This window comes from Musa acuminata, chromosome BXJ1-3 (genome assembly GCF_036884655.1).
Source record: "Musa acuminata AAA Group cultivar baxijiao chromosome BXJ1-3, Cavendish_Baxijiao_AAA, whole genome shotgun sequence".
NCBI classification, from domain to species: Eukaryota; Viridiplantae; Streptophyta; class Magnoliopsida; order Zingiberales; family Musaceae; genus Musa; species Musa acuminata.
Window position 1 is genome coordinate 42,930,175 of NC_088329.1, and position 19,811 is coordinate 42,949,985.

General features: G+C 37.1%; 1 protein-coding gene across 6 annotated transcripts; it reads right to left on the reverse strand.

The window, feature by feature from the left end:
* Nucleotides 1-251: 251 nt before the first annotated feature.
* On the reverse strand, nucleotides 252-19,109 carry LOC103978681 (protein HUA2-LIKE 1). Of its 6 annotated transcripts, XR_010494747.1 has the most exons (15): nucleotides 18,696-18,943; nucleotides 18,157-18,233; nucleotides 14,001-16,073; nucleotides 13,380-13,887; nucleotides 13,100-13,208; nucleotides 12,667-12,779; nucleotides 12,409-12,596; nucleotides 6,870-7,458; nucleotides 6,258-6,786; nucleotides 6,067-6,150; nucleotides 5,877-5,976; nucleotides 5,569-5,693; nucleotides 2,785-2,906; nucleotides 561-664; nucleotides 252-386 (listed from the first exon to the last, which is right to left on the reverse strand). XR_010494747.1 is itself a non-coding variant. In XM_065141361.1 (12 exons), the coding sequence occupies exons 1-11, from the start codon at nucleotides 18,804-18,806 to the stop codon at nucleotides 5,906-5,908; spliced, it is 4,452 nt and encodes a 1,483-aa protein (XP_064997433.1). In that variant the 5' UTR covers nucleotides 18,807-18,943; the 3' UTR covers nucleotides 2,781-2,906; nucleotides 5,877-5,905. The 6 variants fall into 6 exon arrangements, 1 of the variants encoding a protein (XP_064997433.1); XR_010494744.1 differs by lacking the exon at nucleotides 561-664 and having other exon boundaries at nucleotides 282-386; nucleotides 5,569-5,755; nucleotides 18,696-19,109; XR_010494745.1 differs by lacking the exons at nucleotides 252-386; nucleotides 561-664 and having other exon boundaries at nucleotides 2,528-2,906; nucleotides 18,696-19,109.
* Between the last annotated feature and the right edge of the window lie 702 nt (nucleotides 19,110-19,811).

The following is a 19,811-nucleotide window of genomic DNA, read 5'->3' on the forward strand; positions in this document are numbered from 1 at the left end:
ACGAGTAAATTGGGCAGGAGCTGAAAGGGATAGAGCAAGAAAGAAAGAATAGGAATTCGACAAGTCTCTTACCTGAACACAGGATATAGTGAAAATTATGGTGAGATGTAAAGCATAAATGCATCACCTGGATGAATTATCAAAAGCCTAAACTAGCATGTACAGATCAGAAACGAATAATAATATATTCTGGCTACTGTCAAAATGAATCAGGCATAACCTATCACATTGCTACCTAATTAAGATCCAAAGCCAGATGTAAATACCCATTATGCTGGTGAACATTCATCTGCTCTAATGCCCTGAGCATTTCTTCCGCCCACCAAACCCAGAAGTTCCTTCAAGTTTCTCTTTCTTCAAGTGATAAAGATGAAGCTGCAAAAATCCTACAATTTTTTGCTAATTCGTTTAGACTGAAACAGGAGATGCTTGCTGGTGTTGTAAACAACAGAGTGGCATAACAAAATTAGTTAAGATAAGATGGCTAATTATCATATACTTATTGAATCATTGTTTCATTAACTAAAACACAAGCAAAATGCACCACGTTAGATAATTACCTATGTCTAGCTCCATTGACTAACCAGCAACACAATGGCCATCTGAATTCAATGGAGGAACGACAACGACAACCTTTGCAAGCCAGTATCTTTCAACAAATAATCTATAGATGAGAACTTATCAGAATCTGTACTGTTAAGAGGTTTCACACAAATTGAGGAAAAAAGTTCAAATTTATGTCATTTGGAGAGAGAAACAAGATAATTCCCAGTTGTATAGATAAAAACTTTATATCCTTTTTCATTTTCATCCAACCCATAAGTTTTAACATTGGAAGCACCTAGGACGGTGCGCAGCAGAGGCAGGTGGCTGATGGCATGAACAACAAGGGGGTGGGCGACAGATAAGCATACCGAATTGCCCGAAAAGAATCCATCTACCAAACTGGTAAATACCATCTGGTACGTATGAATCTAGGCATAATTAGGACAACGGCACTAGTAATATATGATACACATATGTTAGGATCAGTTGGGCCTATCTCTATTCTCCTTAGAGCTGTGGGCTTCGTTGTGAATACTGAATAGTAGTCTACTATATGAGTCCGAGGGAAAGTGGGATGGGGCACATTCTAGTGCAGTGGACTAGACACCCTGGTGGGTAGGTCAGGTTGAATAATGATGGGTCTTTTGATGCTAATTTGCATGTTGGAGGGGCTGGCTTTGTGCTTAGGTTGGACGAGGGGTGCTGTCTACTGGCTAGCTGTACATATTTGGAAGATGGAGACTGCTGGTATAATAAGCTCATGGCCATCCTAGAGGGGTCCAGGTTGCAATAACTGAGGGTTCTCAAAGTATTGAGATCAGGACTGATTCTCTTCAGGTTGTAAGGGTCCTCAACCGTTGAGGAACTGACCCTCGGAAGTCCACCAATTGTGTGAGGAAGAATTTTTAGTATGTAAATGAGCTTCAAGCGTGTATTTCTCATGTTGTTACGAGGCTAACAGATGTGCACACTGCTTACTCAATTTTGCTAAATGTAATCAGTATGGCCCAACTGTGGAGGTCTAATTGGCCATCGGGTCTGGATCTTTTATGAGATTGGGCTGCCTTGAACCGACTCGTTAGAGCTAGAACCAACTAGTTCTTGTATCTAAGCAATGCATTAATTATTGACCAGTCATGTGAAAAGTATAATAAAGAGTTGTTATAACTTGGCACAGGAGCATGTTGATACCTTTTCTAGCACGATACACTTCTGCATTGTGCTAGATGATATGACCCTATTGCACTGAGCATAGACCAAATATTAGCCTATTCATATGTCAGACACTGATGCAGGGTTGGTGTGGCACATCTAGTACACATTCTGGTATTGGATGTTTCAGCTCATGCCAACACATGTTGATCAGCATGGCAATCTTTCACAATTGACTTAACAAAAACAATGCAATTCTTCCAAGCATTCAATCTTGGAGAAACCTACTGAACAGTGAAACTTGATTGCTTTGACAAGAAACATGGTTTCCACAACAAATAAGAGAGAAATGAAGCCGAACCGTGAATGTGAATCTTAATGTTACGGTATCAGCAATGCCTCTCCCGCTATATCCTTCTTAACTTAAAACAACTTGATTAAACCCTATAGAGCTAATATGATCAGTTGCAAAACTAGTTCAGCAGAAGCTGGTTGACTTTACTGTCAGTTGAAACTTAACTGAAACTGTTTTTCCTTCCCAATAAAATTACATGTAACCTCAGCTTTTTATCAAGGTGCATTATGAATCTACAGGAAACATGAACCTTCAATAAAGACAGACAAAACATCCCAACAACTATGAATATTAAATTGCTAGCATTTCTTACAACTACAATAGATGGAGTCTGCTATGAAGAATAAAAAATTGTTTGATTGCATACCTAAAAACCTATAAGAAATGCTTATCCTTCAGCTCACACAAATAACTTCATATAGTGTCAACTCGGAAGTGAAGCAAGATGCAATGTTCAGGTATCAAGAAGGATACTACTAGACAAGCATTAGTTTTATACTTTCAGCAACAGCAAGTTTCATATTTTTCTTCCAATTTCAACAAAATGCTCTTGATATTCACAAAAAATAACACATTTCTAATGATCAATGTTCATTCATTTTAACCATTACAAAAATAAGTGAACAACAAGGTTCTCGAAATGCCATATTTAGTCAGTACTGGAATTATAAAAAGCCCAGTGTCATTGAACTGTACAAATTTCTTGAGTTACCAATTTGTATAACTTTTACCTCAGTCTTTGAACTGGTTTAGCTGGAACAAAATCCCTAAGAACTGTCTTGCAATTCCCAACATCAACCCGATGTATAATTAGATATCCACATATGCGACCAACTCTGTTTTAGCAAAAGACCTGTGATAAGAATAAATTTGTTCAACTTGGTGGAGGAAGAAACTATTTAAAAAACAAAAAAAAAAACTATCCTGATTAGATGCAAATATAATAGAATCCCGTAAAAGGAAGTAATGCGAGATTATCCAATGATAACCAGCCAATATAAGGAAAAAATATATAGAGTGAGAACCAATTTACAGAGAGTCGAGATTCTCACCAAATTTCCAAAAATTGCTTAAAGAAACATTTCTATCGAGCATCACCTCTCACAGCTAGGACCTCCAATGATTCCTTAAAATATTCCAAAAAACATACAACAGAGACCTATCTTGTTCCCAGTAAGCAACATCAAAATGTTAAACATTTAGTTAATTCTGATGCAATTCAGGGCAGCATGGTCTTCCTTCCATATTTGTGCATGTCAGAAAGATACACAGAGAAACGGTGTTTTCTAAATAGGGATAGGTGAAGGTTTGACAGAGTGGTAGACAAGAATACAAAGTTGGAAAAAAGATATAAAAAGGGAAAGAAGAAGAGAAAACCCCACTGTCACCCAGAATCCTTTTGTCATAAGCAAACAGAAACTAGACTTTATGTATAAACAAAACAGTAACAACTCAATACAATCATATCCAATTTGATCTAATCAACTTAGTCCTACCATGTAAAATTTGATCTGATCAACTGACTCCTAAACCTACCCATATTCTGAACCATAAGTCGACATTAATTGGATCCAATCAACTGACTCCAAAACCTATCATCCTACCATAATCAGAACACAAACATTAAGCTATACAGAAACACTTTTCCCTACACACACTGATCTTAGGACTCTTTGATGAGAGAACATATTTCCGTCAAGACTTTCAGAAATAAAATATATATATATATATATATATATATATATATATATATATATATATATATCTGATTATCTTATCCAAAGCAGGAACAAATAAAATTATGAATATGGAATTGCTCGTTAATATTGTCTGATGTTCAACCACCATTTGTGAACCCCATTTTTTCTAATTCTCTCACTGTCAACTCCTCTGTCTCTCTAACTCGTAAACAGAAACTCACTAATAATAAGATAAAAATGCACCTAGCTACCTATGAAGCTTCTCAATTAAGATTGACAGATAGTATGTTAGAAAGTGAAACTAACAAGTTACTCCTGCATATTACATGTAAACACCCATTTATTCAGGTGATCACTTAATGAATGTCATATTTCTTATACCTCAATTAGATGTCACTTTGCTTAAAGAAGCTTAAAAAGTTCTAAGTAATGTTTCACACACCCAGGTACGGTCATCTTTGAACACAAGCAGAGCTCATAACAGTTAGTTCCCTGTTAACAGCATACAAGTTAATATTTCAAGAGCCTCATCTGGCGAACTGACTAACACAGTTAATCCACATGTACTGTAGGTCTGTTAAAAGTGTGATAATTAACAACAGAATTTTCTAATCAAGATACATATTTTAAATTGCTCGTGTTCAATTGATTTGTGTTAAGTCTACCAATCTTTATCAAGCATTCTGATCTATATGCTTTTATGAGATTGTGATGCTTAAAATTAGGATTTCACTGGACCTAATTATTTGGATCTTCATAAAGGATACAGATAAGGTAGAGGCTCTAAAATGTTTATATAATAAAATGTAATTCTATATGTAGGTAAATGATAATCACAAAATGAGGATCGATAAATACAGCAGGATCTGACAACATTAGATTAGTTTATATTTGCAAACCCCTTCCACCCAGTTTCATACATCAATCGGTTGATACATGTTGGTAAATTTCCTAATTAAAATAATTTAACATTGGCATGGCTTCAAGATATATAGCAGTTTTGACTTATTAGGAATTCAGTTCATTAGCTAAGAAACCAAATATCTGACAATGGCTTCAATGGCTTGATAAACAACTTTGGATTGCACCACCAAGGCATGAGGCTCCTCCCACTGCACTACTGGGAGTAAAATTAATGCACCCATATCTAGCAACCAAATAGATTGTCAGTCATCAAGAAGCTGAACTATTTAATGTCAGTCAAGAAATCTGACCTCCCATGAACTTACTGACCTTGTCCCTCATAAAGTATAGCAAAAGCATAATCATATTGGTACAAGAACTTGAGGGGGGTGGGAAACTTCCTAGCTAATTTTATAATGCAACAGTAACTAAAGCATGACATGCTGCAAGTTCTGTATGATCACGCAATAAGATATCTATCGGGTTCATCAATCTTCAGAGAGCTAGAAAAAAGTAAATTACATTAAGATTCTAACAAAAGTAAATTAAACAATTGATCTTCAGCCTAGTTTTTCATTCGTAGCTATGAATCTTAAGCATTGAAAGGAAGGGCAAAGTTGAAGTTCCTGTTTCAAAGCCGGCTTCTTTAACCAATTAAGTGAATCACACTGCAAGCTCACCGCTCACGGGCTTAAGACTTATGATGCCAGGCCATTTTTATAGGAAAGAAGTCTGTGTTATTTGTATTTTAATTTTAAACATTCCATATCCAGAGAATGGTAACAAATAACATCAAATAAATTTCACCTCAACCATATCCACAAACTATGCAACTGGAACATTATGTACGATTGGGATAAGTACAAAAATAAAAGACACATGTTATTGATTGGATATACAACATGGACTTACATTCAGGAAGTTAGTTTGTTGGATGCAGTTGCAAAACAATTCAAATGTACATATTCCTCACAAAAGACTAAACCAGATACACCAACTCTGATTCTCTGATAGCATCTTTTTTTTCCTAAAATCAACTGTAAGAAGATGAAAATTGTCACACATCTGAAGGCATACTCGCAGACATCTCGGAGTAGAACTGAAACAAAATACAAGGAAATACAAATGATGATTCTAAACAGAATGTTATCCACTTAAAGACAATGCAGAATTTCAAATTTTATCTAACAAAGTTGTGTAAAAAAGAAATCAAAGATTACCATATCAAAACATGTACATAGAACTGATCTTAACCTGGTCTCCAACAATTAAGACCAGGAATATTCGGCCTTCCTGGAAGCACTTGGGGAAAACCATGGCCTGTAGAAATGAAAAGACACCAATCAATCAAAAATAGGATGTGTATCAATCGTATGACTTTTAATATATCTTTGTCCAAGTCAACACAACCTTGACCTGGACCTCCAGATGGTATAGGATTATGCACTCCCATTGAGTTAGACAACGGTCTTTCCATGCTAGACCTCATAAGCCCTGACCAAAAGAAAGTGAAGAATCCGATCATCCCAAGTTCAATTGCTTTTAGAGGATGCACAATTCAGATAACCATAAGTATTTATGAGCAACTTATAATTACACACCATCCTGCACATGAGGAGCCCCTGAGCATGATGGTCTTGCTCCAGACACCCAAGCAGCATGCTGATTATCGGGGCTAAAATCACTAGAATGTGCTCTCCTTTGCTCATCAGACACATATTGTCTGTGACTATTAGAAACAGATGGCAACGAGTAAGGATTGTAAGGTTGCTGTACTGGTTGTTGACTCATTGGAGTAACATGCGGAAAATGTCCAGCAGGAATTTGTACATTTGGAAGGGGATAACTGGAGGGAGTTTGTGAAGGGGGAAGTGAATGGTAAGGTCTTTGGTGGAAGGATGCATTTCCTTGTTGAAACTGGTGAATGTGACTAGAAGTTTGAGGAGCTAAATACATATCATTATGCCCATATTCAAATGGCCTAGAGGACGTAAAGTTATTTAGAGACTGTGTATTGTTCATTCCATTTTCCATAAAGTTTGGACACTGCTGCGGAACCACTTCACTCTTCAGAGAAGTTTCCTGTCCCTGCATTGCAGAATTACCAGCCATATGGACTAAATGTTTGCCCTGCACACACATGTCAAAAGTCAAATATGTAATATATTCAAGTTATAGTAAAAGGCTACAAGCTATTAATGAGAAAGCCTTACGTTTGGCATTCTGAATTCTTCCTGCATAGGGGGATAAAACAAAGCTGGTGAGGATGATGACAGCGCAGGTGGAAGTGGAACAGAAGGCAGCGATGTCGGTCCAGGTAGTGGTAGTGGTGGTGGGGGTGGAGGCGGGTTTAGGGATGGTGACAATGGTGGTGGTGGAGGAGGCGACGGTGGTGGTGAAGAAGGCAATGGCGGTGGAGGTGGCGGTGGTGGTGGAGAATCCAAAGGAGGTGGAGGAGAAGTAGGTAGAGGGGGCAGCTCACTCGGATTAGCAGATGTTGCTTTCAAGGATACACTAGAGTCCTGATGCTGTAATTCAATTTTTTGATGATCATTTCTCATGATGTCTTTATCATCTTTGGACAAAGTAGCATCTTCCATTTCAAGTTCACCATCTACATCCTTTAGTATATGATGATGTCTGTCGCTGGGTGTGATTGCATATGTATCTAATTCTTCCAAAGTATTGTCAGATTCAACTGGCATTTCATTGCCAGAATTTCTGCGAAGAGTGATAAGAGGATCTTCCTCATCTTCAAAAACACAAGATGATAACAATCCAGGAAGTTGAAATGTTGCATTGCTGAAAAGAAACATTAATATGCAGGTAAGAAACATTATTGTGTCAGAAGTTAACTGGTAAAAATAGCAGGTAAGAAAAATATATATAACTTTAAGGATAAAATATAACAATAATACGTGGCTATACAAGGTAGAAAATAGTTGGAAGTAAAGAAAAAGTACAAAGAAACAAAAGGAGAAGACAGGGAAAAAGTAGAAAGATTGGAAAAACAATAGAAACAGAAGAAAGAGAAGATATGAAGAGAACAAAACGAGAAGACAAATTAAATGGAAAACAGAACAAAGCAATATGAAGGGAAAAAACAAACAAAGGTAAATAGTCATAAGAAACAAAAAAAGGAATTTTATGGTTAGAAAGGACACAAATGAGACAAAAAAGAACACTACAACTTAAAACTCCATTAAAATACATCATAAAGTGCTTGTTTCAGTGCACAGATAATGTTTTCGTGACTCGAATTGCTGACAACCAGGTAACAAAGTAATTTACCATAATTGTAAAAATCATATTTTACAAGTAAAAGCACTCAACAGCACAATATCAAAACTATCAGAACATTCTAGATTGTAAATAACTTCAGAAGCTATCAGCTTCTACATGTATTAGAAAGCTAGCAGTTTACACACATACTGAATCTTAAAACAAGTTTCTTGGTGTGAAAAATGGAAACAAATAGGACAAAGCTGAAGGAAGATAAAAGTCATAGAAAGGAAGTAGATACAAGAAAAAAGAGCTTTAAAGCACATTAATATAACTAAAAGAAAAAGATATTAATAAGGATGATGCAAATATTTAAGATATAAACTACAAGACAATACACTAGAGGAGGCTTAAAAGCAAAAGATAAATAAAACAGGAAAACTTCTGATTTCCAATAAGGACAAGAAAACAGAGAGTGAAGGGAACAAAAGCAAGAAGGAAGAAAATAGTGAAGGTTTTCATATAATGACAGAAAAATTTCCTTCAGAAAAGTTATGATACTATTAGATGCTATGAGTTCACTCACAGCAACATATGTTTCGACAAAATGAGGATGTCACAAAAGGATATGTAATTAAACTTGGAAGAACATCTTAATGAACAAGCCAATACGCCAATGAAGGACAATATGTAGGTTCCTCTAAATATGGATTATGGTCACATGAAAATAGATATGAGATAATGACAAAAGAACAACCAAATTTTAATTAAAAAATAGCTTTGCAAATAATAACATAGAGCTTTTTATCATCAAGAAGTTTGGATTGCACACTAAAACAAACATAAGAGAGAATTTTCGATAAAACAAGGGTGTAAAGATAGATATTTGTTAATACCAAGGTTCGTAATTTCGTATCGTACCAATGAATCGAGCTTTGCTCAGTACAGTATAGGCATACCGAACGGTATGTCAGGTGTACCGCTCGGTATATATATATATATATATATATCAATATATAAAAATATATAAATAATATTAAAAAAAAGGAGGCGTACGTTGCCTCGGCGACGTCGCCTCCTTTTCTGGTCCTCGTCATATCAGACGAGGAGAAGAACGCAGTCTTCTCCTCATCTATTGCGTTCTTCTCCTCATCTATGGTATTCGGCGAAGATGTCGAAGGTCACAGACATCTCCGGCCTTCGGCGAAGAAGAAGTCGAGCCGCCATCTCCCCATTACCTCGCAGATCGGGATCGTCGAGGGAGAGCGGCATCGGATCGGGAAGTGTCGAGGTTCTCCCAATTCTCCCTCTTCTTCGACACATCTTCTTCCCTCGTCGCAACCAGGCTAATATCGTCTGGTACAGGCGGTATCATTCGAAATCAAAATCCTTGATTCCACTGATCACCAACCTCCCACGCAGTCCACCACCGGTGACCCCACTTCTTCAGGTCCTTTAAGGTGGTGGGAGAGACTATAGAGTATTAGGAGTTAAAGTAGTGGAGTTAAAAGAGACGAAGATGGAATGGCTACCTAACAAAAAGGTTTTGAAGGAATAGAATTAAATTCCTTAGGTTATGTTTAGATAATGAGACTGTGTTAGGGAGAGAATGAGGGAATGTGTCATAGAGAAAGAGAGATAGGGAGAGGTGCTGGTTTGCATGAATCTCAATGAAGAAAGTGTCTTAGGGTAAAGAGAGAGAAACATCAAAAGAGGGTCCAACGTAAGGGGGTTCATGGAGAACCTATTATTAGGAAACAGGGAAAGGGAAATTCAAGTTAAACCATCAGTGGTAGGAGCTCCAGATGTGAACGTGCTGGTAACTAGTAAGAACTAAATATGTATTTGATTCGATTTGGTATGCCTAGTTCCTACTTTTTGGTAATCTGTATAAAACTAAATTTAGCATTGTTAATCTAATCTGTATGGAAGTTCTATTAAGTAAAAGTTTTAGGTATCTTGCATCAACTTGATGAAAATATTATTCATGGATTAAAAATAGGATGGTTAAAATAGCAAATGGTGACTCATACAAATTTTATAAGACAGTAGTTAGATCAACAATACTTTATGCATTTGAGTATTGGGCAGTTAAGAAACAACATATAAAAAGATAGTTTGTGTTGCGTAGATGAGAATGTTGAGATGGATATGTAGAGTTACTAGGAAAATAAAAACAGAAATATTTTCATTCGTGAGTTATTATGTATCACTTCAGTAGAAGATAAAATGGGGAAGAATCGTTTAAGATGATATGGACATGTGATAAAGAGAACTACAGACGTGAGATGCGATAGTTAGAAAAGTTAAAGTGTGATGATTAAAATTAGTGGTACGAGAAGAGGTAAAAGTAGACTTAAAAGACTTTAATATAAAGTATAAACTATATATAAATATTTAAATACTCTTTATAGATTTCAATGGAGGCAAGAGATCATATAGTCGATCACAAATAGTTGTTTTGGCTATATGGTCGTATCTAACTGCAGATGTTAATAATGGGTTATTTTGTGTTTATAGGGCATCTGAAGCATTCTTGTTTAGTAAAGGTAAAATGTATGCCACGTTTAAGGGCATTTTGGTTAATGAAATGACATTTGCAACTCAGCCCATCATGTTTATATGCGTCCAAGTTGAGTGCTACATATTTATAAGGTATATACATTTACTTGAAAGAGGACAGATCTTGGTACAAGGGTGATGTTGCTCCCTTGTGACCTGGGTGATCAAGGTTTGAGTCACAGAAATAGGCATAGAGGACTATATACATTGACCCTCTCAGCCCCCACACCCGCCTTTTATACATTTATTTGAAACTTTGGAGGTATATGTAGTTTTTTATATATTGTCAGCAGGATGTCGGAAACCCTTCAGAAAGGACCTAGGCAAGATAGTGAAGAGAGAAGAAAAAGGGAGTAAATGCAAGTTTAATGTGTGTATTAACCTACGTTTTTAATTTTGAATAATACCGCCCGCTACACCACGAAACACTGGATATCGCCCCGTACGGACAATACGGAGCTATATCGGACGGTAACAGTCGAAATTAACCGCTACCGACCTGTAACAGTGTTCCAACGGTCAAATTGACCGTTGGAGCCCTTTCTCATGGGTTTTTAAACCCATCCTCTCTCTATTTCACTTCATTTCACTTTCACACTCTCTTAAACTACCTCAAACTAACTATTTCTCACATTTGTACTCTCCTAAACTCTACAAAACAATGATTTATGAATTGAATCGAGGATAATTTGAAAGGATTAAGAGGAATAACTTTTTAATCAGGAGCAATATTTTACACATATCACCCAAGATTCAGATCATGGAACTCAACAAGGTACTAGTTAAGTTTATGCGCAGAAAGAAAAGGGGAAGGCAGTGGATGAATTTGAACAAATGCGATAGAGCCTACATGATGTAAACACAGAATAAAGCTCATCATACTCATAGCCGTCGTATTATGAAAAATCATACGGCCAATAGCAGTACAGTGATAGTTGGTCATACTTCTCCGAGCAACAGTATGATACGGAACAGCAGATCAGTAACGAAAGTAGAAGCTCTGCCATTCACCAATACATGCCTCAAGAGATGCTTCGGATAAATGTGATTCATGATAATCAACCTACGATCATCACCACATTAATGCACCAATGGCATACGGTGTATCAATACACTATATCGTGGGATCAATTTCAGGATTAGGTCCAACAAACATATCATATTGATATGCAGATGCATAGGATCGAGGACCCCAATCCACCACCCGTGGAGGCTCTTCATTTATTTTGGTGGTAGAATCAACAATCAGATATATCTACATATGTGATTATTTAATTCATTTGAATTTTAAAGTTTATATTGTAACAAAATAATCTAACAATTCAAATGATTTTTCTCTAGATATTTCAATATTTACATAAGGACAATCCGTAACGAACCGAAATACGAACCTTACATAAGGCTATTCCTCAAAGCCCGAAAAATATATGTGACACTATTCTTATCTAATTTACATTGATTTTGCCAAACTTATACTATTACTATATTTATTTCTAACTTAAAAACTCTATCCTAACTTTTTTTCTATTTTTCAGGTATTTTCGAAGGATTTTACGCCTAAATTAGGCGTACCGAGCAAAGCTCGAAACTTCGGTACGGTACGAAATTTCAATCCTTGGGTACAAAATGCAAATGTTACAAAAAATGAATTTGATACCTAGATTGTGATAGGAAATTGAACTTGTAGAGATACGCTTCTAATGTGGTTTGAATGAAAATTAGTTGCTCAAAATTTAATTCTACCACTTCACAATTAATCTAAAGATTTTTAGATGCATTGCATTAAAAAGTCAGCTATTTGGAACAAGTCATTTTATTTGAATATGATTCACAAAAGAATGCAACTACCAAAGAAATTAATAAATATTCAGAAAACAATAAGATGGCCTAGTGCTCAAAAAGATGACAGGCAATACCTAATAAATGATAAATCAATATCAAACTATATAATTTAGGTGTCACACATACCTTCCATACTCATCTACATGCATGCCTTCCATTTCTCTGATTGGATCATCCACGGACCTCTCAGCTCGTGATGGGCGTCTCAGAAAGAGTCCAGCACACACATCATCATTGGGAACCTCAATATCATCAATGTATCTATGAAGGAGAGATTCTGGCATAATTTTCCTCCCAAGCCATAGCTTCAAAACCTGAGAAAAAAAATTTACTTTTCTGAAAAGGATATAATACCATTAAATTGTAAGAAAGTAAAAAAATCACCTTGAGACACTGACGACGATTCTCACGAGCACCAGCCCCAGGTGGTGCAGCAGCCCCCAACAGGCGTGGTAATGCTGCTTGTACAGTAGGAATATATGATGATCCAGCAATCCCTAGAAGTTATCAATACATCACAAATAATATGAATTTTGTTTAGATAGCACTAACAGTAGTTGCCATTCTAGAACACAAAATAAACCAAAAAAGTGTCATAATGTAACAAAAGGAATCTGTACCCAAAATCTTGATACAAGTTCTTGTTTATCACAGAAGAACTAAATCTATATTCTATTTAATTGACGTAAAAACCAAAACAAGATTCACAATACAGCATTCTGTATTGATTAAATTCTACTCCAAAAACATGTCAAACTCAAAAAATAATAATAATAAAATTAATGAAGTAACAAAGTTTTAACCAGCATGAACCAACCTTTCTGAGAATGTGAGCATTGAGTGATAGAGTCAACAAGGAAAAAGAGATCAATTCTACGATGAAAGCTAGGTTCACTCTCCAACTTCTGAATAAGTAGCTCCACAATCTGCAGACAATCACATCTATTGCCTATTATGATCTTTCATTAATTGGCATAATTATTGCATCAAACAGTATGTTATCCAAAACAAATAGTAAGTTCAGATTAGAACATATAAAGATTGTTAATACATGAAAATTTAGACACCCTATAGCATGATTATGCATGCAAGCTCACCTCGCCAGCAATACCATATTTGGCACACTCAATCGCAAGACGAGTTGCACGTCCAATACTATCCTTTGTCCTTGAAAGTGTTTCTATCATACCCTCTAAAGCATCACGTGCGACAGCAGCTTCAGTACCACCACTTAGTGAACCACCTGGTGGCCTGTATTCAGGACTAATCCTGTGCTCATATTCTTCGACTTCCACTTTGTTTGCTAAAGAAAAATCCTGATAAACAGCAGATGGAGAATCAAAAGGCGTGGAAGCATAAGTTCCTCTCATATCTTTCTGAACAGAATGTGATGATGAAAAGGGAATTGGAGTAGCAGGACTTGGACTCCTTCCATGGAACACATCAGGAGTCGATGATAAAGTAGGAATAGGAGGTAGGTATCGTGATTGTGCTTCTCTCCTTTTTGCTTGAGCAGCTGCTATAAGGTGCTTCATTGACTTAGTGGTATCAGAAAATATAGATTCATTATGGCTTGTTAATTTCTCTTCCTTAGCAGGTTCCAATCTGTACAATAATGAAATTAATGAAAAATTAACCAAAACAGAAAATAAGTTATACCTTCTCTCTCTCTCTCCTAATACCACAATTTACACGTCCAACTAAAAGTGAAGTCATACCTTTTCTTTCCTAGAACATTCTTTTCATAATTTTGTTCCACAGGAAGTTTGTTATCAGTCCTGTTTTCAGTAAGCACATTAATGTGCATGTTGCATTTCAAGGTTGCCTTTGCGTTAACTGATTTACCGGATGCCTTAACTTTTTCTGGTGTAGCTCGCCTATGGGAGGATCTCAAGCTCTCAGATTGGTGGTTTGAGAGTTTCGATAGAACAATCTGAGATTTCTTTCCTGAAGAAGAAACCAGGGCTTTTGTATATGGGTTTGCAGATATTTGATCTGTCGAATTCAATTCATCATCCAGAGCAACAGATACCTTGGGTGAAACATTGGGTGGTCTAGAATCACCAAATGATGACTTCTGATATTCTGGATTGTTAGGACTTTGAGAACTCTGAGCTCTTTCAGATGTTTCTATCCTATCCTTCATTTTCTCAGCCATCTTGACAGGCAATGACATGCCGGCAGAAGATTTCAAATCCCTGGTTATACCAGGCTTTCCAGCCACAGCATTACTCAATGGAGAATCTCTGTTACCCTCCCTCACAGAGTGAAATTTCTGTTCAGAAACTGAGATGTCAGAATGTGCTAAAACCAAGTTGCTTGCAGATTCTTTATGAATTGGAGTCTTCCGCTCCACCTCATCATCATCATCAAATCTATATGATCGACGCCTGTATCGGACAGTCATATTAACGGATCTGTCATGTGTTTCATCTTTTACAAAGCGAGAACTAGTTTGAATTGTACTTGCAGCAGTTTTAGTGGCGGGATCAGCAACTGCATTCGTGACATGAGAATGTTTGGTTGTCGGACGGACAGCCTCATCACGTGCAACAAGCATCCCACCATGATGTATTTCCATCTCCGGTATTAAGGAACCTTCAGTTTTCACGGAAAGTTCAGATTTTTTTGTCTTTACAACTTTATCACTTTTACTTTTGACATCACAAGATAAATCACTATGCCTTGAGTTCTTGCACTTGTCACCATTCTCTCCTGCTACTTTTGATCTTTTAGCTGGCAGTGAATCTTTGCATACATCCAACTTACGCCTTCTATTTATACCCTGAAAAATCTCCTCTGTTGATTCACCAGAAGAACTCAACGCATCATAGTCATGTTCATTGGAAGCATCTGCTAAGTCCTTCCTCAGATCACTATGCAACTTTTCTTTTTCAATAGAATGTTCCTTAGGTCTTTTCAGACTCTTTGATATCTTGGCATTTTTTGAGTCAGTACCACTTGAAGCATTTTTAGATGGTTCTCTGCCACGGTCACATGAAATGGCCCTTTTATTTCCCTGTCCAGGCAGCTTGTTTCCCTTTCCATAAGAATTCAACTGCTTTTGTAGAGTCATGTTTCTTTTAACTCCACAAGCATTGTCCAGTTTTTGTTTCTTCTCTGAGACCTTTGTGGTTCGATGATCAATTTCTAGAACCTTCAAAGCATTACCTGCATCTTTGTCCTGAAGTTCATTTTCATCGTTGTGATTACTGGACTCCTGAGGTTCATCAGCAGCAGAGCCTTTTGGTTGTCGCTCTGCAATTCCTATTTTGGGTGGCATCTCCAGTTCATTTTTCTTACCATCATTGGAATTAGTATGTGTCAATTTCTCCTTACCAGAAAAAGCATGAGAATCTGACACAGAAACTGCAAGTTTCTTTTCCTTTGCAATCTGAACACCATTGCTTGAAGCTTTTTTTCTTGTCAAGAGAGTTCCAGATCCACCAAAACCCATATCAGAGGACACAATTCCCTCCTGACCATACTCCGCTCCAAGCAGCTCATCATTCACATTATGTTTTTGTTCCAGGTCTTCCAAGTGAGATGCCTCATATTGATGCTTGCTATCTTCAGAATCACTGATTGAGGGAGATGCAAGGGCAGCACTGGTGCTTTCAACATCCTGCTCTGATTCTGCTGAATGTTTCTTGTTCAGTTCTTCAAAAGCCTCACATATCTCCTCCACGGCACGAGCAAAGTACTTAACCGTTTTACCCTGGCAACGAGCTGCCAACTTACTCTTTGACTCATTAGTAAGCACCTGAATGTCAGCTGGTACAACAAAAGCACTGCAAATGGATAAAAAAATGTCATCAACCATATGTTGACAAAGTATATCAACCATATAGGATACAGGAATACAACCACGTAGGATAAGATTTTGACAAAAAACATTCTCAAGTAAAACTTCCACCAAATTTATTCATCGAAACATTGTATTCAAAAACCAAAACGGCATGCTTGATGTGAAACAGAAAACATGCTTCACAAATGCTTTGTATTAAATGCACAAGAAATTTGAGTACGTGAACTGCATGTGGACCAAAACAGGAAAAAGAGTGGCTAGGGACTTATGAGTTGTGACTGTCACCAACCACAGCCATTTCCCAATATATAAAGTCAAGTCATCCTTTTTTGTTTCTATAGAAACCACATCAAAGGTCACCCAGATAAATTTAGCAAACATTTTTGAACTTACCAAGAGTTAATTTTTGTTTAATTTGTGAAGACTTTTAAGGTAAGCTGGTGATGGAGACAGCTAGTTTTCAAGGAAACCTTGAGCCCCATGTTCAATTGGAACTAAATACTAAATCCCAAACTGAGAAGTAAATGTAACAAAAATATACTTGATGAATTCACAAGATATCTTGATTTCTCTACCTGTAAATTTGGGTTATAGGAGCACCATTGCACCATAAACTTATGTTCTGTCAGTTATACATCCTGAACAGATTTTTATCATCAAAGATATGTTCAACGTACGATTCCCAATGCATTATTCAAAATATTATCAATTCTATACCAAACATCCTGAAGAACTTATATAGCAAAAGGAGAACACATAGATTGTTTGATGAATCAATTATATTTATGCACATAGATGCAACCCAGGTATTCTCTAGCTCTAGATTCTAGAATAAAAAATAAACCAGAAACTGACAACATACAGTCTCCAGTGCACTATGTAAACAAAAACCAGTTCTATGTCAAATGTCATTAAGAATTTTATAATGAAAGGAGAACACATATGATTGGTCAATGAATTTTATTTATGCATCTGGATGCAGCCTGGTCTTGGCTACAACTGTAGCAAGTCTGATAAGCCAATTATTGATTATGAAGGTTATTGATAATATCCTGATACTTGGTATGAACTTCAGATTAAATAGCATCACTTTAAACAAACACTAGAAAAAACAAGAATCATTTTTTATTTAAACATCAAACAACTGCAAATCAATCTAATATATATATGCAATATAGTGTTCAGAAAAAGAAATTTTTAGAATTAACCACAATATCCAATTTTTCAGGAAATCTTTATTATTTTAAGTTATTTCAAAGCATGTATCACCCAGTCTCCTCTAAAATTGGAAGCTTCAGAAGTTCAAAGGGAAGCAGTACAATTTTTTATGAATATATAAGCATGACATACTTCACCTTAAAAGTCCAAACATATTAATAAAAGTTTTCAAAACAACATAAAAAAGGCACTACCTAATTACCAAATTCTTCACAACAAATAATATGACTTTCTGAAATTTAGATGCTCTGATTTCAAATTTTCATCAAAGAACACACTAACCGAATATGAATCTTACCTAAGTAAACATCATGGAAGTTTTTCCTTGTATAGTTTAACATGCATATACTGTCTCATAGTTCACATTATGTGATAGTTTACGTAGATTCTCCGCAAGTGTGATAATTTTCATCAAAGAACACGCTAACTGGAATATGCATCTTACCTAGGGAAACATCTTGGAAGTTTTTCCTTGTGTAGTTTAACATGCATATACTGTTTCATAGTTCACATGGTGTGATGTTTTATGTAGATTCTCCTCAGGTGTGGTAATTTCAGTATCTTATCGAAGATAAGAATACAATTATTCATCAGCCCAGAGTGCTGCTCTAATTGGGCTGGCTTTGCTCTGTATCAGGTTAAATTTCACAAACTCAAGTTTTCTCACCGACCATGAAAGTAATTCTTTAGTTTACTTACCTAAGAAGAACAGATAATGGATCTCAACAACCATGACCTTGGTCATCTTCTGATCTCATGAAAATACTAGATCATCAGGCAGAATATAGCACAAAGCAAATGAATTCTCAAGAGGTCGTGCCAGCAAAAGGAAAACCAGTGACACTTACATTTCCGAAGTCCCGAAGAACTGAACAAAGTACTTCCTAGGATCTGGTGATCGATCAAAATCTTCCGGGCTGCTTATCTGAAAAGTTGGCCGCCGATGTTCAATTGAGGTTAAAACATAATCACCAGATGCAATAAAACCAGTATATAAAAAGGGGCGGGAGGAAAGAAAGAGATAATTAGTAAAAAAATCTTGAAAACATATTGAGATAAGTAAAAGATCAGTAAAGTGAAACCATGGAAGATGTTAGATTTTCCAAGATAAATATAGGCAACGAAAAGGCCAAACAAAATTTAGCAGGAGATGGGAAACAACGCTAAGAGCAAAATTTCAACAAGAACAATACCATTGTACCAATGAATTCCTCGCACAATAACCAATATCAAGAACCCTAGATGCCTCGTTCCAAATAATCCAAGCAGATGACATGAAAATAGTTTATGCAACACAGACATCGTCGGACGTCGGAGTCGCGGAGGCATCAAAAATCCCATCTTTCAAACAATATCAGAACGAAGAACATCAAGAAATCGGGCTTACCTTCGCGGGCCAAGAAGGGTACCCCTTAACCTTCGCGAGAACGAGATCCCCCGTCTTGAGCTGCCCCATGGCCTTAACCCGGTTCCCACCTCTCCTCCGCCCGGGAGCCATGGCGGCGAACCGACAAACCCTAACGCGCTCCCGTCTTCCAGGAACACAACCGCCCACGAGCAACGGCGTCCAGGCGAGCGCTGTGGAAACCCTAGGGCTTCTTCCCGCGGGACTACTCTCCCTCCGGTCGAAGGGCGGCGCTCTCCCGTTCTTACCTACGTCGATGGCGAGCTGCGGCGGCAAGATCGAGCGGCGGCGGAGCGCGTGCGTCCGAACGGCGAAGACGAGTTGGGGAAGAGATCAGGAAGCGCGAGGAAACGAAGAGGGCAGTGTCGTTGGCGATCGGAATTGGGTTGGACGAAGAATGACAGAGATTCCAGTAAGAGAACCGAATTAATGAAAATTAAGTATATAAAGAAAAAAGGAAAAAAAGAAATAAATAAATAAATAAATAAAAGGCGAGCACGTGAGCTGGTTCGACATAAAGTATATCATCTAATCAGACCGACTCTTTTGGTTCATTTAAGACTAATTACATATTATCTACTTAATTAGTTATCTTTAGTCTCGATTCCTCCTCAACATCTCTACAGTTACAAAATGAAACACATCAAAATTAATTTATCATAACGACATTAGTTTTATCGATGAAAATAAAAAATAAAAAAATAATTTTAATATTTAATGACGGATGATGATACCAATGTCGATGTTGTTGTCTGACCACCTCCGACGATAATAAGATCCGTTCTCATCACAATGCAATCCACCTCTACGAGGAACGTGCCGTCGACCTTATCGACACTCGCCCTATGTCGCATCTGCATCGACGCTAATATAGTTATTGTTCAAAAATTATATTGGCGTTGACACAAATGGTGGTGACCGCTCCTTCGTCATCTCATTCTTCGGGGAGGAGCACTCCAAAATTCTCAAATCTCTCTCCCATCTTGCCACAACCAAGGATGCCTTTGCCAACTCCCTCCTCCCCCTCTCTCCCTTGGTCCGCTCCCACTCGGAACACTCCACCACATGCAAAAAGCACTCTATTGCCTCCCTCGACCT